Source organism: Micromys minutus (assembly GCF_963924665.1).
Source record: "Micromys minutus genome assembly, chromosome: 20".
Classification (NCBI taxonomy): Eukaryota; Metazoa; Chordata; class Mammalia; order Rodentia; family Muridae; genus Micromys; species Micromys minutus.
Window position 1 is genome coordinate 5,419,853 of NC_137955.1, and position 27,896 is coordinate 5,447,748.

Genomic DNA, 27,896 nt, shown 5'->3' on the forward strand with positions numbered 1-27,896 from the left:
TGTGTACACACACACACACACACACACACACACACACAGAGAGAGAGAGAGAGAGAGAGAGAGAGAGAGAGAGAGAGAGAGAGAGAAGGAATTTCCCTTAGATGTTTGGCTCATGTAAGAAATCTGAAGAGTAGAAATAATGTAGTCTAGTTTGGATAGACTGTCTATGTGAACACTGTGAGATGCTTATGAGCCAGGCCTGGGAGCAGAAGGAAGACAAAACCAGAAACAAGTCTTTAAATAATATGGAGAGGACTGACCACTGTGTTGGAAGGGGACAGCAAATGCAGGCCACAGAATGCTAAAGCCACATTAGGAGGGGCCTCAAAGGGTTGGTTTCTTTGTTCTGGGATCAGCCCAAGGCCATGCGCACGTGCTCTGTGGGTGTTTTAGACAACCGTGGAGATGAGGGAGCGAAGACAGCTATGCGTCCCTGACTTTGTAGCATAGGATGTGGGAAGGAGGCAGGTATAGAGGAAGTATTTTCTTCACAGTAAAGACCAGAAAAGACAGGAAGAGCTGCAGCTGACTATGACAAAGCTGGGTCTCTTTACTCATGGGAAATACCAATGCTCAAGTCTAGAACAGCAGTCGCTCAGGTATGTGTGGGTTTCTGCCATTCATCTAGCTCCTAGCCACAAACCCTTTTTCTTCTTTTCTTATATTTCTTATAGTGTTACATGATGTATATATATATCCTGAAATTCACCCAAGTTCTTTGAAAAAATTGACAAATAATTCCTCCCAGTACATCCCATGCCCACAGTCCACATTGTTTTAAGGTGAATGCCTCTAACCCAGAGCGCACACTTGGACTGCAGTGAGAGAGGTCCCATTCTCACCCTTCCCTGAAGCTGAGAAAGTCTGTACCCTGACTGTAGCTGGCCATCCTGTGAGAACAAGCAAGATGTGGTGTGCGATGAAATGATCCTGAGTAGTAGAAGAAAGGAAGAAACTTAATGTTTAATGATCTCACTGAGCTCCTACATCAACTCACTCTGAAGCCTGACCCAGAGCCAGATTTTCCACTTAGTGAGTCAGGAAATCTATTGTTTAGAACCATAAGTCCAGTTTTAGATTTCTGGGCTTCATATAGAATCCTAACTGGTAAAGAAAAACAAATGAATTGGAAAAAAAAAAAGAAGGGAGAAGGAGGAGGAGGAGGAAGAGGAAGAGCAGCAGCAGCAATTACAGGAGCGAGCAATACTCCTAGTCCTGTAGAGGTCAGAGTAAGACTCTTTTATGTGTTTCATGTTGGGTCCATAGATGCTATCCACTTTCTAAAATAACTATCCCTGCAGCCCCTCAGGGATACAGAGAGCAGCAGACTTTGAGAAAAAAGGCAGTCCTGACCATGACTGACTGCCTCTGCTGAGGTCCCTGGACAACAGAAAGGCTGGCCTTAAGGTTGGTGGGTACATGAAGAGCAAATGGGAGAGGCTGTCTGAAATATAGAATTTCTGCTCCACTACTATTCCTTGAATCAAGCAGTACTTCTGAACAAGTTTTCATTATTGTTAAAGAGCTTTACAATAAAATGATATCAGACGTTTCCCTCTGGAAATCTCCCCCAGTTCTCATTCAGTTTCTGATGCTTAACTGAGACCTGTCAGTGCTGCAATCAGGCCAGGGGGTATATATCTTTGCATGGCCCCATTGCAACTAATGAAAGCTAAGGATTTCATGAAGTCATTGTTTTTACTAATTTTTAATAGCTGAGTAGTACTCCATTGTGTATATGTACCACAATTTCTGTATCCTTTCCTATCTTGAAGGATATGTGGGTTCTTGCCAGCTTCTGGCTATTATAAATAAGGCTGCTATGAACATGGTGGAGCATGTGTCCTTGTTATATGTTGGAGCATCTTTGGGGCATATGCCCAGGAGTGGAATAGCTGGGTCCTCAAGCAGTACTATGTCCACTTTTCTGAGGTATCACCAGACTGATTTCCAGAGTGGTTGTAACAGTTTGCAACCCCACCAACAGTGAAGAAGTGTTCCTCTTTCTCCACATCCTTGCCAGCATCTGCTGTCACCTAAGTTTCTGATCTTAGCCATTCTGACTGGTGTGAGGTAGAATCTCATAGTTGTTTTGATTTGCATTTCCCTGCTGAGCATTTCTTTAGGTGCCTCTCAGCCATTTGATATTCCTCAGTTGAGAATTCTTTGTTTAGCTCTGTACCCCATTTTAAAAATAGGGTTATTTGATTCTCTGGAGTCTAACTTTTTGAGTTCTTTGTATATATTGGATACTACCCCTCTGTCAGATGTGGGATTGTGGAAAATCTTTTCCTAATCTGTTGGTGGCCATTTTTGTCCTAATTCATTTGTTTTAAAGACAGGTTTTCACTGCAGCCCAGACTAGCTTTAAATGTGCAGCTATCCTGCCTCAGCTTCCCAAGTTGATGTAACTACAGGCCCTGGGCTCCCATTTCTAGACACAGCCCAGCCCTGCACCCCCAAGGCTCACCTGCTCCTACTCAACACACTGCCTCAACAAAGCCTGCAGCTCTCCAGCAGCACCTTCTCCTATACCCTGCTGTCCAACACAGAACGCACATACTACTATTTAAATGGAGAGCAAAATACAAGGATCAGTATAGTGCCTCGCTGTACCAACCACATTTAAAATGTTCAGCAGCTGCCTGGGGTGGGTACTTATCACATAATAAGGTACTGACAGCATTTTTGCCCTGGAGGCAGGTCCCATGGACAGCTTAGTCTAGATGGCCTCATTCCTGAAATGCTAACTGCCAGTGTGTGGTACACCAAGAAGCCTTAAATGTGGTAACCCAAGGGTACGCTGTCTTATCCAGCTGCAAACCAGGTCCTGTGTACCTTCTCTAGAATGAAAAAAGCAGGGAAAGACAAGAAGGGAAAACTTATTTGCAGAGTCACTCCAGGTGGCAGGCAGTGTTAAAACCTCCACCCAATCCTTACAGTACAGAGAATTAAGAATGAACAAACTTTGTTTCTAAGAACATGGCACAAAGAAAAGACATGTCCTTCCTGGGAGCAGCAGAGAAAGGCTGCTCAGATGATCAGAACAGAAATAGCAGCCAAGCATTTCAAAGAACTGAGTCCTTTTCAGGAAGTATTAAAAACTAGGTAATACAAACCAGCAGCTCTTGGTGAAAGGGTGGGAAAACACGCATTGAACGGTTGTAGGTATTATAAAATACAGCCTTATTTTTCCTACGGGATTATTTACAATAATGATTTAATTGAAAAAAAGAACTATGTGTACATGTCTTTCCATAGCTAGACAGACAGACAGACACATACATATACTTCTGCACTGCCTGAAAAGGGGTCTGATACCCTGGAGTTGTAGTTCCAGGTAGTTTGTGAGCTGCCTACTAGGTCTTGGGAACTAAACTCGTAAGATAGTACATACTGTTAGCCTCTGAGCTGTCTCTCTGGCACTGTTTAACAGCACTTTTTTGGAAACATTATGGCCTGGAACTTGTTATGTAGAACAGGCTAGCTTGAAACTCAAAAGATTCACTCACCTTTGCCTCTTGCCTGTTAGGATGAAAGGTGTGCACTGTTACAGCTGACACTGTACCTATGGAGGTGAGAGGGTAACTTGTAGAGGTTGGTTCATTCCTTCCAACATGTGGGTTTTGGGAATCAAACTCAGGTCGTGAAGCTTGGTGGCAAGCTTCTTTATCCTGAGCCATCTTACCAGGCCCTTCTTCTTGTCCCTTTGTGCCATTTATTCTGTTCCTAAACCCAGTGGTTTGCACCCTAACTGATGAGCCTCTCTCTAAGCTTGCCGTCCCCCAAACTGTAGCACGGAGCACTTAGTTTCGCACTGTGTCCTAACAGAAACTGGCTGCTATGATTTAGGTTAGCTCTTGTTCTTTGTTTCTTGAGACATGGTCTCTCTAATGTGGTCCAAGCTAGCCAGGACCTTTAGGAGATGGCCCCAGGAGAAGGAAGTGAATAAAAGTGATGACTGACACTGTCACGGTGACAAGTTCTATAATCTCACAGCACGTCAGTTATTTAGGTTAAAACAGTAATGAGATAACCCACCTTAAATGTAGGTGGCACCATTCCATGGCTGGGGCCCAGTGTGCATATGAAGGAGAAAGCAGGATGAGCACCAGCATCTGCTTCTTGAGTGTAGATGCCGTGTGGCCAGCCACTCCCCTGCTTTCACCCTGTGGCCATGGTGAGGAAACACTGAGTAGAGCCTTCAACAGAGGAGAAAGATGGGGAAACCAGAGAGAGGAGGAAGATGAAGAAATGGGTCATGGTTCCAAGTCAGTGGTATGTGGAATTGGAGCCGGACTTCTAAGAATGCGATTCTAAGTTCATTAAAATCCAGTTCAAGTTAGACACAGACATGCCTTTTACATCTTCCTCACTCTCGGACTCTCTCAGGCCTCCCAGTGTTTCCCCTTCTCTTGGACGATTACTGCTCACTGTCTGTCTTCTTCACTTCCATCTCTTACTTTACAGATCTCAGTTCAGACCTCATCTTGTCTAGAAAAGCTTCCATTCAGGAGTTCTCTGAGCTCATGCACTCATCAGTGTCTCCAGCACAGTGACATTTGCAGACCAGAATCTTAGTCCGAAAATATTGTTTAACTGAGGTACGTCTCCACACAACAACCCACCATGACAGAGTGCTAGGGATAGAGATAGATCAGGGTTAAGAGTGATTCCTGTTCTTCCAGAGGATCCAAGTTCAGTTTCTAGGACTCATAGTGGTCAACTATAGGGGACTAAATGACCTCTTCTGTCCTCAGATGGCACCCATACTCAAATGGCACATGTTCATACTGATAGACGTATACATATAAATAAAATTAAAATATTGCTTAAGCGTATTTGTTCAATACTTTTCTTCTAATATTTCTATATTTTGTAGCTCCATCTGAGTATGTGGATCCACAAAGTATCATACAAAGCTCTGACTGCCTGGGTAATGGTGATACAGTGTAGCTCTTGAGGTGCTGGCTGCACTGCAAGCATGCTGCCCATGAAGAGTATGAACTGCCCGCCCTCAACCCCAGTCCAGTGCAAACGAATGCTGTCCCACCCCACCCCCACTTCCCCCATCTACCAGCCTCTGTGTAGTAAGATACAGCCCTTTACAAAGGGGAGTACCTAGTCACCACTGTTCTACCAGTGAACCTGCGTGTTCACTTAAGGAAATTTTATATGGCTTAGGACTGAAGTATTTAAAAAGCAGAATGTTCTAGATCTAGAATTAAATGCCTTGGCCTACAGCCATATTTCATTAAAATAGCTACTTTTCTACTCTGAGGAATTAGTGAGCAGAGAGGCCATTTTTGTTTTTTTCTGGGTTAATAAGAAATGCTATTAAGTACAACAAATATACCCATTTCTACCTTTCTCCATCTGTTTTTAGGAAAGAAGTCAATTTTGGAGGTTTAGCCTTTGCCCCCTACATACCTCCCACTTACAGCCTCCTCTCCCTGCTCTCCCACTAGAAGCATCCTGGAAAGTGGCTTTTCTAGTTCTTTCCATATTCTTTTTCACTTTTCTCTCTGTCACTAGTCACTGTCATTGTTTAATCCCTTTGCAGTTCTGGTGACTGGAGCCAGGGCGTGTGTGCTGGGTGGGTTCTGTACCCCTGAGCTACACAGCCCCGGCCCATTTCTCCAGTGCCCCAAACACTTCTCTGTCCCTTTCCTGGCATCTTTTCCTTCACGAATCCCGAGGTTGAACCTGATCTCTCTTTCTCTCCATTTTGCTCCTTCCCCTCTCAGGGCTTCCATGCCCACAGGCACCTCAACAGTAGCAGGCAGAAAGTTTTATCCTCAAGAATTCTGCCTCAGTTTGCAACTGGCCGTACAGACTGGTGTGCACCATTAACTCCAATATTTGTTAAGAGACAGATGCTATGCTGAGTTTACAAACATTTTCTTATTTAATTTCCCCAACAAGCTAAAAGGCAGGTATTTACCAATTCTATTTTGTAGGACAGAAAAGTAAGGTAATTTGCTCAGGTCACACAAATGTGGAGCCTCATTCTTGAATCTGCTCTATGAATGCTGCAGCCACAGCCCACAGAAGGAAAATGTCAAGCTTCTTACTAGGGCACCTTCCTGCTTTAAATAGGGAGAGAACAGTAAGCCAAAGGGTAGGAAGTACACTAGCTGTCTGATGTGCCTCTATCGTTCCCAAAGGACTGCAGGCGGGACTGAGGAGGAGTGCCCCACTTCAGCCTCCATCCAGCCCTGAACAACTTGCTCAAGCTGTCTTGGCTTGAGCAGCTCTCAGTTAAAGGTGAACAGACTCCAGCTGTGTAGAGAGCTGCGAGGTGGAAGATGGCGCTGGTTTCCACCTTCCACCTCCTTGATGGTGAGTGCTCATCTCTTGATCAGGCAAGACAGTTTCATCAACAATTTCATGTACCATGCAGGACTTCACAGCAGAAATTTAAGTTATCCAGAGCTGATGCTCGCCAAATTGTCTTAGAATGTCAACAATGTATTACCTTCCATCACCCTCCTGGAATAGGAGTCAATCCCAGAGGTCTCTTGCCGCTCAAAGTATGGCAAATGGACATCACTCATATTTCTAGTTTTGGAACTCTAAAATATGTTCATGTTTCTGTAGATACCTGCTCAGGTATCATTCATGCTACAGCCATGACTGGAGAAAAGGCACGTAACATCATTGGACACGGCCTAGAAGCCTGGGCTGCCTGGGGAAAGCCCCAACACTTAAAAACTGATAATGGCCCAGTGTATGGATATATAGTTAAGCCGCGGCCTGCCTTATAATCCCCAAGGACAAGGTATTGTAGAGCGAGCTCATCGCTCATCGCACGTTGAAAGAGTGTCTAATAAAACAAAAGGGGGGAATAGGCTATGGCAGGTCACCCAAGGAACAACTATCCTTAGCCCTTTTTACCCTGAATTTTTAAATTTTGGATGATGATGGCCTCACTGCCGCTGACTGACATCAATGTCGAGTGAGCACGTTGAAAGGCTACGTCAAATGGAAAAATGTGATTACAGGTTTGTGGCACGGGCCAGACCCCGTGTTGGCATGGGTGAGAGGGTCTGTTTGTGTGTTTCCCCAGGACCAATAAGATCCACTGTGGGTTCCTGAGAGACTAACCAGGAGGTGCAACAAGAATGGAGATGCTACTGTGGCTGATGCTACTCAGCGTGAACCAACTGCAGATTCAAGCGGAGCCCCGATGGGGGATTCTATCGGTGTTCCCGAGATCCATGCTGATACGTCATAATGCAAAAGTGTATCCCTGCTTCTTTAGTACCAATAAGAGTTTAGATTTGTCCTTCGTGCCTTTAGATAGAGAGCTTGCTAGCACTAATGAAAATGGAAGTTTTAGTTTGGCAGGGAGCTTATGTTTTTGTAGGGTAAGGAATATTAGTGATAGTAGTAAGTGCATATCCTTATATAATCAATCTGTGGCTTGGTTTGATGTCCCTACTACTAATACCAGGTACCAAGTCAATGCTTCCTGGGTGAGTGGATGGTAGCCTGCTAAAAGTACGCTTGAGGAGCCGGTACCCCACCAGCCTAAGTGGGCTCCCCATTGCTCTAGCGATTGGCTACTGGACTGTCATCTTGGATTGCTGCCGCCATAAATCAATCAAGAGTGGACGGGAATGGGAGCCATGGCTGGCCTCTTGTTGCTTGCCTCCTTTGTGGGCCTGTGGTGCCTTTGCAGGATAAGGTTTGCTCAGAAACGGCATGCAGCTATGGTTGTCCAGGCATTCACAGCCATGGAGGCAGGACAGTCCCCCCAAGCATGACTTACAGTCATGCACCAAGGATAAAAGGCCTCTTGGCATGCTAGAGAAGTAGTCAGTGATGGGTAGGACTCCCTGGGCATATCATCAACCTAAGACAGGGATCAAACCAATGCTGTTTGTCTCCCACTGCCACAGGGGACAACCTAGGACAGTCATTCCCTCGGACAAAAATAAAAAAGGGGGAACTGTAGAGAGTGCGAGGCGCTGGTTTCCGCCTTCCACCTCCTTGATGGTGAGTGCTCTCAGTAGTAAACAAGACCTTATTTGGCTGTGCCTGTTCAGCTTGCCTGCTTCTGCATTGAAGCAGCCTATCTGCAGGGCCCACGTGGCTTACAGGGGTTGGTAGGCGCAAGGGGATTTAAGCCTGTGTGGGCCTTCCCCCGGGAGCGGAGTCAGAAGCAGAAGCTGAAGAAGAAGCTTGTACAAGGTTCCTGAATAAACTGCTTGAAGAAGATCTTCCCTGGGTCGTGTCTTCCTTGCTGGTCGAGGTGAGGCATAAGAGTGCACTCTCAGGATGCATCAAATCTTCCTCACAGACAGTCATTCTACATCTCACACAGAAAAACCCAGCAGAGGTCCTTAAGAGACAGATTTTCAGGAAGCTAGTAATGAAGACGATGATCATTTCATTTTGAATATACAGCGGATTGTGATGACGGGCAGTCTGGGACTTACTGAAAGTTGGGGCTGGAGAAATAGCTCCATGGTTAAGAGTGACTGCTGCTCTTATGGAGACCTGGGCCCAGTCCCCAGACCCAAATGTGGGTCACGATTGTAACTCCAGTTCCTGGGGAACCTATTCCCCCTCCCCCATCTCCTCACTGCATGTGCTGCACATGGACACACTCAGGCGCACAAACACACATAAATCAGTGTTTCAGAAACACAAAATCAGTGTTTTTGAAACGTATTAAAAGGTGGTGGCTGCTAAATCTTGCAAGAAATTAAAGTTCTTCTCTCACTCTACACACATAACCCCAGACTTTGGTTTTCTTCTGTTACATCTCTTGTATAAAAGAATACTTTTATTATCATTTGCTGTGAATAAACAGCTAACAGAATTGATCTATAGTATCAGTTTTATTCTGAAAAGCATTTATAGAGAAACTTCTAAGCCTAGAAATGTTACTCTCATTGGCTTCTTCTAAAGAAAAAATTCTGTGATGGTTTAGGATCTATATGTTAGCTGCTTACTTGACCTATATATTTGGTAGTGATATTTTTCAAAAATTCCTTTTCTTAAAGGGATTTTTCCTAGGGAAAAAAGCCCTCACATTAAAATTAAACCGCCTATGGAGTATCTGGCACAGTACTTACTATTAGATGAATTCCCACTTGTGCGAATACCAAGTGTTACTAGCACCCAGGAAGGCATGTTCTTTTGGAGATACACCAGCCAGGCTGTCTGATCTGCTGCTGCTACCCAGCTCAGGGGAGAAATATGGCTTCTTTCGAATTGTACTACAGCGTAAGCTTCCTGGGAGTGCAGTTCCTACTGTAACTGCTTCAGTATTTCTTGGCAAGTGTAGAGAAGTATTCTACACATAGCATGTGCTCTGCAATGACTGAGTAAGCCAACACTGACAAAAGACAAAAACTTCATGTGTCCATCTTAGAGGGACTCCTAAGCTCAGAACAAGTCTGCAACGCAGGCAGGCAAGTAATGGAGCCACAAACAAATTGCTGGAGACCAGGGATGGAGTGGCAGACTCCACGGGCACACAGAAGAGCAGGCAGTGCAGGCAGGGCCCCGCCATTCCCCATCTCCTGCTTCCACCTGCTGGCACAGGAGAAGAACTGTTTGTAGACTTGGTAAAAACTGTGCTAGCAGGCAGCACTAGAAAGAACAAAACAACAACAAAGTTCTCTGGTCAGTAGCAAGGGTTACAAAACAAACACAACCCTGATGCTGGCATTCATTCTGAGAAGCCTGAGAAGCCCAAAGGCACCATCACATTTTTCTGTTAGTTTGTTGGTGATGGAGAGACAGTTTCTGGATCTACAGCCCAGATGAGATCCTCCTGCCTCACACAGTACTGTGGTTACAGGTGTGCGACCTCATGCCCGCCCACATCATCTCTTGTAATTGTGCACATCAGTCTCTGACTAGAATAAATACTGTAACTTGGTCTTCTTTGCTCTTTTGAAGTGTTAGGGACTGCATGAGGCCTGTGCGCACTAGGCAAGCTCTCCACACTGAGCTGTACCTCTAGCCAACTCCATCCCTCCCTTGGTCTTTGACAGTAAAAATACTGTGAAAACACACTCCTATGCCAGAGTGTGTGACTTCCAATTTTTGGAAAGACTTAAAAGTAGAGCACAGTACACAAATTCCTGTAGGAATGAACAAGGGTAGATTTCAATCCTTTCTTTTAAGGGTTGATTTTGATTTTTTTAATAGGTGATAATTTAGTAATAATACTAGTTTGGATTAGTAATATGATAGAAAACATATTTTTTCTAAACTTCATTGTAAATAAATGAAGAGATTCTTTGAAATTAACTTTTCTAGAAACCATGAGAATAAAAAAAATGTTAAACTATTTATGGTCATATAAAAAAAACTATGAGATGCAAAAAATATAGGAGACAGTTGTTGATTGAAAAAGAGAGCTTTCATATTAGTTCATATTCCACAATTGTAATAAACTAAAGAGAAAAATCTCAGGTTCTAAGAAATAAGTAACAAGGTAATAGCCTGATTTTCCCTTATTTTGCCTATGATCCAGTTTTGATCACAGGCTCTAGACACTTAATATAAACAAACATGAAAAGATTTCTATGCTTACGTTTAATAAGTGGCCCAAATGAACGTGGCCTAGACCACAGAGCATCATTGCAAGCACAGTTTTCTAATAAAAAGTCTCTTAATAATTGATCAGGCAAGGCCTGGCCACAGGGACATGCAGCCTACTTCAGGAAAGCCATTCCACATGAATGAATTGGCGCTGGTGCATTTAACTGGCATTTCGGGTACAGTTTTCAGAATTGAAATCCTTTGTAATTACTCAGGAGACTAATTTTCTTCTTCCTGTGCATTACTTAGTCTTGGATCCTTCTTTCAATGTGTCTTCTATGAATGAGCAGTTGATTGATGAACGGTGATGCTTTTCAATATAGATTCAATTGCTAATAAGTGTTTGTTTTCACATGTGACAATGGCATTGTGGTTATGTGGTTGTGAAAGACAATTTTCTTAGTGCTACAGACCAAAATAGTTATGCTGAAAATTAAATAGTGGTGGATAGTCTTAAAAAACAACTAGGGGAGGACATGGTAAGATGGGTCAGGAGCTGACAGTCTCGAAGCATGGTGGGGAGGTTTATTACATAATTTATGATTGAAAAATTAAGCAAAGAACTTGTTTTCTTTTTATACTTATCTGAATATTTATATGAGCTGAGCATTTCATACTTGTATACAATGTATTTTAATTATATTCACCCCAATAAAAATTTATTACATTTAAATAAATTTAGTCTACAGCCATTCTATCCTGAACACACTCAATCTCATCTTAAACAGATGAAATAATTATCCATGTTCCTATCTTTACCTGCTATTCTAAACTTAGGTGGTCATAAAAAAATGTATAAACTCTAGATTAGCATACTCAGACTGACAAGATGCTCAAAGGCATTATGGGGGAAACCCCCAAGGAGTAAGAAAAGAACATGCTGAGAAAAAATGAAAATTACCAGCAAGTGAAGACCCACAGCTCACAGGGAGAAGGGCTTATAACAACCAACTGGTTCAAATCCTTTGCTTTAGGATGCTGGCCAGTAATGCTAGGTCTCAGGTAACTCTCAGCCCAGACTGGAACATTTCCTCTTTATACAGGAGGGTGTAGAGCATATCAAAAGAGACTGTTAGAAGATTCAAGCAATATTGATGATCTTAACTTGAGGACTTGTGAGTGTGGCAGAGAGCCAGCAGGCCGCTTCATTTAGGAGCCAACTTCTATTGCTAATGCCTCTGCATGGCTAACCCCTGCTGTGAACAGGAACAATGGTGTCAAAGATTCCCTATGAAAACCCTATATAAACTAACCACATCATCTCAGTACCACTGACACAGAACTTACTGTTACTCCATCTCAGATGGGATAAGATGCTTAAAAGGTGGCCCCAGAGTAGAGGCAGCTTAGCACCATACATCTCCAGTCACACTGTCACCTCTTCAGTGCCACTACTGTCTTTACCATGCCAGAGCCACTGCCACAGTGGTCACCTGACACATCTTCAGTGCCTACTGCTTCTCTTCAGTCTCACCTGTGTTTTCTAGCAGACAGACAGGGACACAAGCAGAGGACTGGTCTGGCACAGTGACCCCTATAAACCCTCATCCTCATATATGTAAACATGTGACCAACAGTTAATATGAGACAGAAAGGTGGCCACAACACCTTCCATTTCTATAATATATGAAAAACCTCGGCAAACTGACCTTAAATTAATGATTTTAGATACTCTGCTGGTTGGTACTTCTTTAAAGCAGGGACGAGAAGAAGAGCCTTCCTAACAAAGATGGAAGATGACTAATTACCTACTATAGCTTTTAGGTTTGGAAGATGCACTGGGACGGGAGGAGGAAGCCTGCCTAGATAAGTCCACCTCACTTACTTCCTGAGTGCTCGTGCTAGTGTTTCTAGTCCTTACCCCAGTCACGCTCACTCTGCAGATGAAAAGACAAAGGTGGCGAACCAGACACACGTCTGTATGCCGGGTAATCTCACCCTAGGGCCTCTCAACCACATTTCCCACTGGAACATCAGAAGTGTGGAACCAGCAGCGCAGTCTGCTCTGCCCACCTACAGCAGCACCATGTGACAAGACGCTGTGAGGGGAGAGGAGGGTGACCTGGGAGATGAAGAGGTTTCTGGTATGCACAGTCATGCCATAGTGGCAGTCACCAAGAATAGGTTCTGAATAACCTCATTCAGAACTAGGTTAGAATGGGACTTCCTTTCCCTTTTGGGATGGTGGTGTTGGTGGGCAGACACAGGGTCTGAGCTGAGTGGTGGGCGGGAAGGAGCCCTGTGTGCATTGACTTCCGATGTGCTTGGTTGGTGATGTCAGCGATGCCCACATGATGTGTCCTGGGCATCCAGAGCTCAGGGGAAACGAGCACAGACCGAGCTATGTCTGCAGCACCCACGGGAGATCTTGTACCATCCACACGAGAGAGCTAAGGCAGTGCAGCCTGTACTCTCAGCACTTAAGGCGGTAGAAAGCCTGGGCTATCCAGTGAGTTCTGGGCTAGCCTGGACTTCACAGTAATCCCTGTTTCCAGTAAGCAAATATGGGCAGAAAACCTTTAGTGAGGGCCTGAAAAGGAACTGTATTCTCAATAAGCTCTCTGGTAGCTGATTTTGAAGGACAAAAGAGATGCCCTGCCCTCCTCCCCTAGTAAAGTACAGTAATCTAGATAAGCAACATGAATTAAAAGGAACAGTAGTAAAAAAAAAGATTCAAGAAATATTCCAGTGATCTTTAAAAAGCAGCAGAACTCTGTAAAAGTTGAAATGCTACAGAGTTTCTAGTTTGGGTGAGCTGGCAGGTGAGACAGGCAACTCCTAGGTAAGTACTCAAATGGCTATGAAAGACTGGGTGTACAAGTGTGCTGGCTTTAAACCTTTTCATTTTTTTAAATTTATTACTTTTTATTTTATGTGTATTAGTGTTTTGCCTACATGTATGTCTGTGTGAGAATTTCAAATCTTGGAGTTACAGACAGCTGTAATTGGCATGTGGGTGCTGGGACTTGAACCTGAGTACTCAGGAAGAGTAGTCAGTACTTGCAAGCATTGATCCAAGTGTCCAGTTCCATTATCTATTATTACTGTGTATTAGAGTGTATGTGTGTGTGCCTGTGAGTAGTGTATATATGTGTGTGTGTGAGTATGCATGTGTGGGAGTACATGCTTTCTTTCTACCATGAGTTCTGAAGACTGAATTCAGGTTAAGCTTGGTGGCAAGCACTTTTATCTTGCTGGTCCAAATGTGGAGATGTGAAGCTGGAGACAGGACTGGAGACAGCTGGAGCCGAGGAACAGAGAGAACTAACATCTGGAGATGCACAGTTCTCTGACAGGACTGTTCGGATGTGCATTAGTTCCTTTGCTATGCTCAAGTACTTAAAGGAAGAAGGACTTATTTGGGGCTAACAGTCAAGGGAGCGCAGCCCACTGTGGCCTGGTAGGTGTGTCAGCGGAGGCATGACTAGTCATGGTGCACTGAGTCAGCATGCAGAGTGCTCAGGAAGGAGGGATAGGCTGTAAAACTGCAATGGAACTCCTCCAATGCTTCTTCCAGAAAGGCTCTGCCTCCTAAAGATTCCACAACTCTAAAATAGTGCCTTAGCTGGGACCATGTGTCCAAACACAGGAACACATGGGAAACCTTCCACATTCAAACCACATGTGTACAGAAACAGAAGACTCTAGCCAAGAAGAGGTCAGAGAACTGAGCAGTAGCTGGATGGAGGGAGGGGTCCAGAGGGATGCGGTGTGGAAGCTGGAGTGCATACATAGGTAAAGGAAGGAAGTCAGGAGGGAGGCACACAGAAAGGGTGAGAACAGGAACCTGAGAAAATCATCACTCAAGGCTCAAGGAGCGGGTTCTGGGGAAGACTGCTTAACTGCAAAGACAGTTATGAATATAATGGTTCAGGAATGACAGGTGCTACCACACAGCCAGGCTTGAAGTTATTCCACTTGGACTGACAGCCCAAACTTGGTATCACCTGATCACTTCTGCCTTGTTCTTAGCAGCCACATCAGTCTTCTACCTGCAAACTACACAGGACTTGAAGAGCTTTTTCCAGGGTGCTGTTTGTGCTCGCCTGCACTTTGTAGGTAGTTACTTAGCAGAAAAGTGAGACCTCACAGTTAACCCTCCTCCCACTCTCTTTATCAGACTGCTGTTCTAATGAGTAGATCTAGAACTCTGATCCTCTGATCCTTCGTTTTCCCTCTTGAAACTTCTCCTCGGCAGGTCATCTTCCTCCTCGATGATATGGCTCTGTAGCGTCTTTTCCAGGTGGGGGTAATGGAACCCAGGGCCTTGCCCATGCTAAGCATGTGCTCTACCCCTGAACTCCGTCAGTGAGTTATCAGCACGTCCTCATCCAGGCCTGAGCTCCCCTCTTTCTGTCTTGAGTGGAAGAGTGATGCAGTAAGTTACAGTGCTTGGCATCAAATGTCGCACTATGTTTTCAATACAGCAACGTGCTTTCATTTCAGACTCACTCCAAGTTAGCTGACTGTAAAAGCTCCATGGCCCTCAGGATCTGCACAGCACAGTCCCTCTCTCAGATGATTTTTCCCAGTTCTGAGCAGCCCTTGCATCTTCCCCACTGTGCTCTTTTTAAGTTCTGGTAACAAGGCGTTAGAGAACACTGGTCTCTGCACGTCCAAGCCCCACGTCCTTCAAAGCCCGGCTGTAGCACACAAATCACGTCCTCAGCCCTACTTCTATCTTGGAAGTGACCCCTCTCCCTCCAACTGCCAGATCAATCTCTACTGCCATCTAAGGGATTTATCATCTTCACATTTATGCTCCAATTATTTAAGTATGTACTTCTTACCATTACTAATGCTAAGTTTCCTTTGCTTTTCAACATGCAGAGGTAAGAGTTAGCCCTGGCTGGAGAGATGGCTCAGCAGTTAAGAGCACTGGCTGTTCTTCCAGAGGACCTAGGTTAAATTCCCAACAGTTAAATGGTATCTCACCAGCTCTCTTTAACTCTAGTTTTAGGGGATCCAGCACCCTCAGAGACATATATACAGGCAGGCAAAACATTAATGCACATGAAATAAAAATAATTATAAAAAGTCTGCTTGTACACTTAGCATATAGCATTCCATGGCAATGCTCACTTTCAGCTACATTATGGGTCTGCATGATACATCTTTCTCTGAAAGTGTTTAGAAAAAATGCTTCTAATAATTCTGTTTATTAGAAGATTCATGTTATTTTAAATTTATGTGCATGTATGTATGCCACTTGTGCGCAGATGCCTGCAGAGGCCAGAAGAGAGTATCAGATTCTCTAGAGCTAAATTTACAAGCAGTTGTGAGCCACTGAATGTGGGTGCTGAGAACAGAAGACAGTCTTGTGGAAGGGCAGCAAGGGCTCTTAACCACCAGGCCTTCTCTCTAGTTGTCCTTTGCCCTAAATGCCAGACAGCCCGTAGCAGAATGACTGACCCAATGTTGCTTCAATTATGATTTTTTTTGTCTTTAACAATCTTCATATTTTACCTCTGAACATTTATTTACTTATTTTTTCAAGACAAGATCTTGCTATGTAGCCCCAGACTAGCCCCCAATGTGTAGAAATCCTTCTACTTCAGCTTTCTGAATTCTGAGATTGTATGTATGTGCCAACGTACCTGGCTATTATTTCATTCATTTTACTGTATAGTTTTAGGTCAGTAATCACAAGTGCAGTTTGAGTAAATATATTTGAGATGGAAGAATTTCAGTAATAATGCCAACCTGTTTGCAGAAAGGGCCCATGTGCACAGTGCCTTCCATAGTTATGGAACAGGAAGCTCTGGAGTGCACACACAGGCTGTCAGCAGACATGTTCCATCATCCACCACCTCTGAACCTTTCCAGCATTCTGGTGTTGGTAAGAAGCATTGCTGACGAGCAGTTGCACATCCTTCTGACTAGCACTGGGTCTTCTTATATTCAAACTCAGGTTCTCATGCTTCTCTTCTTTTCAGCTAAGTCCAGGCTGTTAGGAGGGTTCAGTGCTTTTGGCACAAGGAGCTGGATTTAAGAGATACGTTCTAGCTATGACCTCATCCTCATGGTGTCCTTGGCAGAGTACTTTTCCCACCACACAGGAGAAACTGCATGCCATTACTTCTTAGTTTGACCAACTAGAATCTGCCTCTCCCAGGAATGTGCCTTGTTCACAGACATGTGTGTCCTCAATCTCAAGTACCTCTCAAGTTGTACATGTCCGAAGAGTCTGGCTCCCCTGCATGAGCTGACCCCAGGCCCATCCAAAAGAGACTTGCCTTCTGCCCCTTCACAGCTTGATTGCTTCTGACCCAGTATTTCACAGACTGGCACTTCTATCTAGGCCAACAGATTTAGAAAAGCTCTGCTTCTGGAGAGCCACTAATTACTCCTGCTTTACAGAGACTATTGCTTTACAGAGCTATCAATGGGCTGTGAGGGACCAAGTGACTCTGAGTGCCTCCAATGATAACTGTGGAATATGACAAAGTTTCCACTTCATTTCTGCCTGTGCTCACTCTATTGTATACCCAGGATTCCTCTGTATTTGCTGCTGGAGCAAGCCACTGAAAGCTAGCTGACGACTGCATATTACTACACTCAATATTTATAAGAGTGTAACTAGGTTTCTATTGGCTAATTAATACTTATACATAGTAATTTCTCTTAGTAACTGGCATTTTGATTAAAGAATTTTTTTTTTAATGTGTAAGCAGCCAAAGGAAGGAAAAGGAAACAAGTATTCCTTGTTCACCAGAGAGCTTGGGCATGCCTGGCTTTCTTCCAAGTTGCTACATTCCAGAAAAGGGCACACAGTCAGCCCTTTGGAGAGGGAATCACCTTGGACAGTTAAAGAAATTTGGAACCAGTCATTTCAAACAGTTTAAAATCTCTACTTCCTACTCAAGTTATACTCACTTATATATTTAAATTGTCAATACCATTTGCCAAATCTACATACTTATTACATGTTAGCAGGGAATACTGAATCTCAGTTACTCTTACTGATGCTACCTTTTGATTCAGCCACTCAATGATAACAATTATTCAGCATCTACTATGATATAATTCCATGCTAAATGTTAGACATATCAAAGTGAGCAATAACAGAAAGCTGGGTACCTGATCTCCAAAACCATCAACTATTTTAAACAATGCTTGGGCTACACAAATCCTTACAGGATGCAGAGGAGCCGAATTTTGCAGTGGTCAGATAAATTCCCCGGAAGAAGTGAGAGCTAAACTGAGACTCCCAACATGTCATAATCTATTTTAGAGATGTATTTCTTTGACTCCTGTGAGTAAAGTGAGGGCAGAAATAGTTTCTGCCTTGTCTAAAGTTTTTCCTCAGAGTTTAGCTCATTAACATGCCAATCAACTGTGTTATAAACAGATCTTTTGAAAGCTGTAAACAAGTGACAGGTAGAATTTATAGAATACAACTGACTATACAAACAGAGCTTACAGTGGATGTAAAAACAGTAACCAAAGCAGAGCGTGGTGGTCCATGCTTGGGGTACAGTGAGATTTTTCAGAACAAAAGGGAGGAAAGAAAGAAAAGTTCAATAGGCAAACATAAAAGATTCTGATGATTAATCTTGGTTGTCAACTAAACTACATCTGAAATTAACTAAAAACCAAGCAGCTGGACATATCTGTGAGGACTTTTCTTGAGTAGGTCATTGGAGGGAGGAAAATCCACCATAAATCCAGATCTTCTGCAGTAAGAACTACCCTAAGTTTGGACTACACCCTCCCATGCAGTCTATATAAAGGCTATAAAAGAAAGAAGCCTTTGCTTCTTTTGCTTGCTCACCCTTACTGGCTAGTTCATCTATCCTGCTGTTGACATATTCCTTCGTTGGTATTACAGCCTACTTCTTTGGAGTCAGGGGTATACCAAAAACCAGTTGACACACCCAGCATCTTGTGTTGAATAACTGTTGGATTCTTGGGATTTCTATTGGGAGAGTCACTGTTAAAGGAGTTGGGCTGGAGCCTGTAAGCCACTCTAATAAATCCACTTTATATAAATATCCCGTTGCTTTAGATAACCTTGATAGAAACAGATATGAACAGGCATATTGTACAAACAACAAAGATGAACAATGAATGTATATGTGTGACACACATTTGTTTCCATTTATAAGCACTACACCAGTAAAAGCTGCTATAACATCGAGCTGTTTAATGTGGTCGACTAGGGGCTACTCATAAAGAGTGTTGGAGAGAAGAGTGAATTAATATAACCATTTAGAAAAGAAAAAAAAAATATATATATCTCAAAAAAAAAAAAAAAAAAAAAAGGGCAACAACCTAAAGACCCAAGAACAAGAAAAAGGATAAACATTGTAAGTGTCACATAACCAAAGATTCACAACAACAGAAACAGTGAAAATGAACTGTGGCCACATGAAACAAGTTTCCCCAAGTAAACCTAAATCATAGGTAGCTTAGGGCAGCGTGATATTGAGAACATGTATAAAGGGAGTGACAAAAGCAAAGCATGGGGCAGCGGTTACCTCTAGGGTACAAAAAGGGACATGGGTGAAGAGAGGCAGGGGAGAGACTTAAACATACTAGAAATATGCTTTTGTATTTAGAGGCACATTTTTCTTTTCTTCCTTTCTTCTTCTCTCTCTTTCTCTCTTTCTTTTTTGAGATGGGTTCTCTCTATGTCATCCTGGCTGTCCGAAAATTTGCTATGTAGATCAGGTTGTCTTAAAACTCACAGAGTTCCATCTGTCTCTGCTGGTGGGATTAGAGGCTTTTGTTCATCTGGTATAGTGCACTTAGAGGCCAGAAGAAGGTGTGAGATTGACTGGAGCTGCAGGGGCTAGAAGGCAGGGAACTGAACTCTATAAACTCAGAATCTGCTCTTAACCACTGAGCTGTCTCTCTAGTTTCGGCTTCCAGGCTTGTGACTTAAGTGGTTGCATCAGGGTAGAAAAGGAGTAGCAAAAGATCAAGTCTACAGGGAAAGCTGTAAAACGGATTTAGGACAAGGCAACAGTGAGAATAAGAAGCAGGGCAGGAGTTCAACACCTGTTGGGTGACCAGGTGACTGAGACCTGGAAAGGAGCTGCTCCATCAGGGATACAAGCTAATGAGTCACGTGCTCCTTCCCGATACAATGTTTCTCTTTTTCTTACCCGGACAAAGAAGACTGTGAGATACTACACAGAATCCCTACTAGAATTTAGAAGGTTGGGAAATCTAACTCAGGCTTAGCAGTGGTGGCACTTGGGAGGCAGAGGCCAGCCTGGTCTACATAGTGAGTTTCAGGACAACCAGAGCTACACTGAGAAACCTTGACGTGAAAAAACAATAAACGAGCACATGTGCAAACAAGTGAACAAGTGAGATCTAACTATGCGGCCCTGACACTACGGGGTTATGAATTTTTGGAAAGCAGGACTCACCAGAAAGTTGTGGCTATTTTAGTCTCTGCATCTCTGCCCATAATACAGAGCAAAATAGCGTTCCTCTTCATCTTTCCTTCAAATGGGATTAGCTCTCAGAACTATTCCAGCTCGGGGGTTGGAGAGATGACCCAATGGCTGAGAGCACTGGCTGCCCTTCCAGAGCTTCCAGTTCCATTCCCAGATCCTCAGAGTGGCTCACTATCATCTGTCCCTCCAGTTCTGTGCTGTCTGCTGCCCCCTTTGGGCCTTTACAGGCACTGCACAAGGATGTCTGCAGGTAAAACATCCATACACATAAACAAAACAAAAGCTCAGTGTGGCTTGAAATACTAGGGTTTCCATTTTAATGCCAAGTGGGAGAAACTGAATAACCTCAGAGTGGTGGGGACAGGTGCTTCTAAGTCCACCGTGTATATCAGAAACATGATTTTGTACTTTGGAGATTCTTTTCCGCTCTGTAAAGACTCTCTATTGATTTCCTTTGGTTTTAATAAATGATCGGAAGTCTCAAAATATCAGTCTTCAAGTCAGTTAGGATAGTACCCTCCCATAACCCCAGCATGCACCAGGCAGAGTAGTCGGCAGGGGTGGGGCAGGGGCAGCAGGAGGCATGTGGCACGCTTGAGATCAGACTGCTCTTTGTAGTGAGACTCTTGTTAAAAACAACAACAACAAAAAAAGTCAAACATTACAATAAATGATGTAAATGCATAAAGCAAAAGATAAAAGTAGGGGGCTGGAGAGATGGCTCAACAGTTAAGAGCACTTGCTGATCTTCCTAAGGACCTAGATCCTAGCACCCACAATGGTAGCTAACAACCTCCTGTAACTCTAGTCCCAGGATATCTGACACTCTTCTGTCCCCAAGTATACCACCCCATATGGCATATACAATACATACACATATATAAGTAAGTAACAATTTTCTTAAGACAAAAGTATTAGAGAAATCATAGATGATTAGAAGATTTTACGATTTTGGAGTAGAGATGGGCATTCTAGGCATGGGACTGAAGACACAAGTCCTAAAAAAGAGCTGACCCATCAAAATTTAAATTTTGTTAGAGCAAAAGCAAAAATGGAAAAGGCAGTAATAATCCACCTCAAATCTCAAAGTAAAAAAATACTGAAATATCTACCAGGTCTTGACAATCCCAGTTCAAAAGCTTTTCAAATAAATAACCGCCAACTCACAGACATAAATAACTAATAGCAGACATAAAAATAATACATAACGGTCACTGAAATGTTGTTGTACGACAGTGGAGTTGTGGTGGTGAATAAGAATAGTCTGCACAGGCTCACAGATTTGAATGCTTGTTCATCAGGGAGTAGCAGTATCTGAAAGGATTAGGAGGGGTAGGCATGGTGGAGTAGGGGTGGCCTTGTTGAAGAAAGTGTGTCATTGGGGGTAAAGCCAGGCCACTCAGTGTCTGCTCTTCCTGTATATTTTGTCGTTTTAAGGCAAATTCCTTTAATGTAAGATTTCTGTCTTCTCTGTTCACTGCTGAATCCTTAGACACAGAAGATTAAAAAATTAATACACAGTCAAATTTTGGTGACTGCAGATACTGTCCAGCCAGTGGTCTACTTACTGACAAGAATACAGTCACTGGTAACTAACTACCTAAGACCACAGTTCTGATCAGGGACAGAGCCAGAATACAATCTCAGCCCAGACTCCAAACACTAGGTATGCCCTTTGCAACACACACCTTGGCATGTGAATCCACACCCAATACACGATCATCTCCTTGGCTCTTCATATCTTTACTATAAGTGTTTCTTCTCATAAAATTTCTGTGCTTTGTCTGAACCAAAAGATTATATTAGAGTTGGAAAAAGACAGGGGATTTTTTTTTTTGATCAAAGTTACCAGTGAACAGACATCACAACAAAAATTCCCATTTTAAACTTCTTTATAATCTCTTTTGAACAAATAATCTTGGTTTAGCTTTTTGGTATTTGTGCCTTCAAATCATTTCTTGTACATTTTTTTTCCTGGACCCACTGTCCAAAGACTGTAGAGGTTAATATGTGCTGGGGTGCAATCTTAGTTTTACTTAATTACCATCAGTCATGCAAAGACTATGGCATTTATATAACTGTACATTGACTTTCTAAGACTTTTTTATATGATTAATTTCTTACACCAGAAAACAAATTACTTTTTCTGTTTCTATACCACAGTCCTGAACTTGTCAAGAAATTATAGTCACCTAAATAAATCATCAGAGAAATACAAGAAAATACAAATTATATAGCAAGAGAAGTTTCTACTTACTGAATTGATAAGGATAAAAAAAATACTAAAAGCTGAGGTATTGGTGAAAGTGTAGAGAAACCAGATTCAGATAATCTGATGGACTGTTATAACTGGATTTTTTCCTCTGTGGTGCACAGAGGTGTTTATATGTACACTCCTGTGCTTATGGAGGCCAGAGGCCCACGTTCAACTTACTTTCTGTTGTTCTTCCACTGAACCTGAAGCTCTCTAATTCAGCCAGTCTGGCCGGCCATGAAGCTCTGCAGATCCACCTATTCCCTGAGTTTAGCCTTTTCATAAGTGGAGTGATGTGTCAAGTCCTGCATGGTTGCTGTGGAAGGGACAGTGTGATAGTTTTCCCCCTGAAGCAGAGCCAGGAGGGCATGGGCCTCCACAAGTGCTGACAGTTGCTGGGTGCCTGGGGCTTGTTTGTATAATAATGTACACAATTTACTTTATGTTCCTCCTTCTGGAAATATTCTCCTTGCCAAAGTTAATTACTCCACGATAATTAGAAACAGCACAAGTCCAGGAGGTGAGGGTATGTCTAATGTCCTTAGCAAAATGTGAATTTCAGGATGGCACTTAAGGCTATAGAAAAGAATTCTAAAAACACAAGCTCAAGAATATATAATTTCTCAAGTATGCAAAATATAAGGATGAAATATAAATTGTATAAGGAGCTTCATGAATCTAAAAGAACAAAGGCAGCTGCACTATGAGCTAGCTTGTCAGAACGACATTAAAGAAGAGATAAAGAGATTATTTTGGAGTAGTGATCACAGGGCAAGATCCCAGCCAGCTAAGTTTATTGTTTGTATATACAAAGGCAGGCAGATTATTCCTGAGTTCAAGGTCAGCCTGGATCCAAGCTAGTTTAGGTCTAGGCAAGGTAGGAAAGGTGATCTCAGAGCAGGTTCCCACCCAGCTATCTTACTGTCTGTGCTTACAAAGGCAGGCAGATCTCTAAATCCATTGCTATGTTAAAAACAATATACAGCAGTCTTTTCTAAGAATCAAGAGACTAAGGTCATAAAATTCTGATTCATGTGATAATCAAAAGGGAACTTGTGGAAACAACTAAATTGATATACAAATAAAAGACTGGGCTTTGATCTGCAAGAACTGATCTATCTGGAGATGTCTGGAAAACAGTCTTGAGTAGAACACAGGCTGCCAACTTATACCCCACCTCGTTGAGTTATTTCTTCCGCTGCTTCCAAACATCCCTTCTTCAGAAGCCCTCTCCAAGCCAAGGCTGGTCCTTGGCAGCAATGGATCAAGTTCAGCTCCTTGTGTATGGCAAACACTTTACTTTCTAGGTCATTTCCCTAGCCTGTAAATGTTTTCTAGAAAAGACTATGATAAGGATCAAAGTCTTGAAAGTTATATATGCCCTTTGATTTACAAATTCTATTTTAAGAGCTTACACTAAGAAATTAAAGGTTGAGAAAGAAAAGACTTATTAAGAAAGTTGGGGCTTGGCATGGTAGTGTATAATGTAATCCTAGCACTGGAGTAGAGAAAGGAACAGTAGGATGCAAAGAGGAGGATGCTTAACATTAAGTGTCAGGCCATTGAGTTACATAGTGAGACCCTGTCTGTCTGTCTGTCTACTCCCTCACCCACTTCCCAAGGACAGGACAAGTACCAAAGTGGACATAGTGCAGTGTTAAGTGCTAGCATGACAGTAACTACAATTTACAATCTAATCTCCAGGTTCCTGGCCTGTTTATTCACAAGAAATAGAACCCACACTCCCATCAACCATCCTACCTGCCAAGCTGTATTGGGAACAACATATAGCTGCTCTGTTAATAGGCAGAAAAAAAATATGTGTGTGTGTGTGTGTGTGTGTATATATATACACACACATATATATGAAACCTCTGTCAAATAAAAACCTGTCCCAGATATGCCCAAATGCCAGAATAAAGAGGAAAAAGAAAACAGAAAACCTCCCATGTTATTTAGTATCAATGTTTTTGGGAAGATAGTTTGAAACAACAGATTCTATATTAGTCATTTAAGCCCAAAGTGAAGGACTACTTCTGTAAACTATGACTGTCTTAGTCACTGTTGTAGTGCTGTGAAGAGACACCAAGACCAAGATGACTTTAATGAGGGCTTTCTTACAGTTTCAGAGGTTTGGGCCATTATTATCATGGTGGTAGCCAGGTATAGTGCTGAGAGCTATCCTGATCCAGAGAGAGGGGGTAGGTAGGAGACAGGCTGACTGGCATGAACTTCTGAAACCTCCAAGCCCACCCCCAGCAATACATTTCCTCCTACCAGACCACAGTTCCTAATCATTGTCAAACAGTGTCACTCCTAAAGTATTCAAATATGAGCCTATGGAGGCCATTCTTATTCAAACCACCACAGTGACGGTTAATCTATGTCTTCAAGTCTCAGAAGTGACTGACAGTAGATTACTAACCACCAACCCTCCCCTCTTCTGAGGCAGGATGGCCTGGAACTCACAATAACAGGCACATGCTGTTATACCGGACACACTACCAACTTCTAAGAAGAAAACGATTTTACAGCTTCTTACATATTTATTTTTTGCATACATGAATGAAGAGTCTGGATACAATATATAAGCAGTTCTTCACATTTAGAGGGCAAATAATAAGGTCACAGGTTTGTACAATGGACCCCGAGACCAGGTCAAGAACATGTGTAGACTCTTCCATAACACTGAATGAAGCTCATGATTTTTGTCTCATAGATCTTTGCAGTGATAATGAAAAGCAATGGTGGACAAAACTGTTGTCCTCTTTACAGTTAAACCATTACTACTTTTGGTAGACAAATTCAAGGCCTCACACTCATGCTAAAAAGAAGCTCAGTCTCAACCTTTCACTGTGGGCGTATGTCTAGGAACATACACATCCCTTCTGAACAACAGTGTTCCAGAGGAACTGACTGTAAATCACAGCACTGGTGAAAGAGTGTGAGCCAAAACCCTTCTTCTCTCCTTTTCTTTTCAAGGACTACCCTTCTTTTTTAGAAATGAACAAACTTTCTTATACTGGGTCTTGCAACATTTCCTGGGCTGGCCTTCAGCTCTTAATCCTATTTCCCATGTTGCCAATGCTCAGATAACAGTGATGTGTTGCTATACCTGATTATAATATTTTTAATGACAAACAAATCAGAATTATTCTGCTTGTCCAGCCAGTGATAATCTATGGGTTCAATTCCAGCAAAACAAGAACTCCAGGTTTAGAATACTAGGAGGTGTGTGAGGCAGACCATGCTTATCAGCACAGCAACTGGGAGGCTGAGACAAGAGGATCATAAATTCAAGGCCAGCATGGGTTTTATACAGCAAAACCAAAACAAAATCCAACAAACAAACAAGCAAAACTATCCCCCGAGAAGTAATAAAGTGAGACTGTCAAGGAAAATTATGAGGGTGTGTTACTAACAAAATTCCAGGGTAAATGAAAACTAGAATTTTGGAAAATCCTATCCACTACAGTGAACACTTGAAGGCGTTTAATAATAATGGATGTTAACCCCGAGGAATAAAAGATTTGACAGTATGTAATAAGATAGGTCCACATCAATAAAACTCCATAACACAGCCACCAATTCCCAAATGAACTGTGACTGGAGAGAACCCTCTCAAATGAAAAAGCTATACAAGTGGATTTAACACAGCAGCCTAAGAAGAGCCCCGTGGTACACACTCCCAACTCCACTCTGCAACTCACCCTCTAAAAAGCCACCATCTGTTTGGGTGACCACGGTTACCTTAGAAAGCTATTAAATATTCTCTTTCTACCTATGTATGAATGTGAAGTAAGATTTCTTTCTTAAATCAAAATAAAATGGAGAAACATCTTATATGTTGTTAGTAATCAAGCTACTTTGTATGATGTCACTCCAGCATCCACTGACAAGATAAATGAAAAAATATGCATATATTTATTACTGTTCGATAAACATTAATCTTTTATGAACATTTCAGTTTTAATTGTATATGGTTAACTATCGGTAGATATAATCGACAAAAACAAAATTAATGTTCCCAGGTTTTCAGCCATTTTTTAAAGGTAAAGGGGTCTCAATATTAAAAGCTAGAGAAGAGAGCTAGCTGCTTTATAATGGAAATTTATTCTCTCTTCTTGCTTTTCCACTAAGTGAAAAACAGAACTTCGTTTCTACATACAGCTTCATTTGACAGCTTCAACACTTTGAGCTTGGAGACCAGAAAACAAACCCTGCTCAAATAATAGTCACAGTCATCAGGTGAACGCTTCAGAATCACTGTTGTCCCCTGGGTGCACAAGGATTAAGGAACACAAAGATCCACGCAGATGAGTGGCAAAGCACAATAGAAAATTATGGGAAGAAGAAATGCTGACGGTTCAAAATAGTTTCGTGCACATCTAAAAAAAAAAAAAAAAAAAAAAAACAACAAAAAACCACAAAGTTCTTTTTTCCCTGTTGAACTTTCATATGAAATTTCAATGTTAGGCAGATTTGGCAATGGGAGGTGGGCAGCTTTGTTCCCGAAAACTGGCATATCCGTGCAAAGAAATTTAATTCTCTCACCATCTAGCTACTGGCTGCAGAGGGGTGTGGCTAGAGCACTAAGAAGCAATTCAAAGCAGCAGCCCAGGCTGCCCCAAACCGTGTCCAAGCAACAATTCTGGGCCAAGTCAATTTGCCAGGTTAAGAGACCGAATGTTTTAAGGAAGGAGGGAAATAAAAACGAAACCAGAAAGCAAGGACGGAAACAAGTATCAAAACCAAAGCGGTCTTGGGTGGATACTAAACGCCTGAACCGCTAACAAGTGCATGAGGCGCATATGAAAATGCTTTATTTCTGGAGTCCACAGCCGCGGCACTTTCTATATCAGGTCTGCAGTTCTGAAGGGCGCGTCGGCCTATCCTTCGCTATTTATTTTGGGTTGGGTCTGTGAACCACCATTTTCACAGACTGCGGCTGAAGCAATCCCAAACAAAGGGGAAGGGATGGCGTCCTGAGGGAAGCGGGAAGGGAAAGGTGGCCCCAGGTTGCTGCACCAGGTGTCCCTACGGAGTCCATCAGGCAGGCAGAGGGAAAGGACAGTCCCAGGGGCATCACGGGTAGGTGTATAGGGCTGCACCAGGCCCCACGCCATTCGCGAACAGACGACCCCACCCTGCCCACGGTCAAGGTTAACCCGCCCACTAGAGTACCTGTGGAGGCCTCGCAGAGCCGAAAGGCACAGGGTGATCATGGGCTCGCCGGGAGGCCGGCAGCAGCTGGCGCGTGGTCCTCCGGCGTGTAGGTGCAGGAGGCGGGCGGTGGAGTATGCGGCCCGGAAGCCGAGAGTGGGCCAAGCCGCGGAGACCAGATCTCAAGACTGAGGCGGCCAGTCTTGCCAGCGCCCTCCCACGTGCTGCAGGCCCACGCCTACGGCGCGGCCCCGCCCTCACCCCGCCCCACATCCGGCTTTGTCCCCGGCCGGCCCCGCCCCGAGTCCTTCGCCCCGCCCCTCGTCCTGCCCCTCGTCCTGCCCCACCTCCACCCGCCGCTCCGTGCCCTGCTCCGCCCCTGGGGCGGATCCAGCAAGCCGGGTCGTCCGGGAGCCGAGCGAGCGGCGGGGTGGACTGAGGGGGCGGCGGCAGCGTTGGAGCCGGGGAAGTTTGAGAGACGCGGCCCCCTCTGCGATCCTGAG

General features: G+C 43.2%; 1 protein-coding gene across 1 annotated transcript in view; it reads right to left on the bottom strand.

Annotated features, from left to right (window-relative positions):
- NLN (neurolysin) overlaps nt 1–27,547 on the bottom strand; it is an 82,414-nt gene extending 54,867 nt beyond the window's left edge. The window contains exon 1 of the mRNA XM_080933563.1: nt 27,415–27,547. Within this exon, the coding sequence (XP_080789689.1) occupies nt 27,415–27,455 (41 nt within the window). The 5' untranslated portion in view covers nt 27,456–27,547. The remainder of the gene's footprint in view (nt 1–27,414) is intronic.
- Nucleotides 27,548–27,896: the final 349 nt, after the last annotated feature.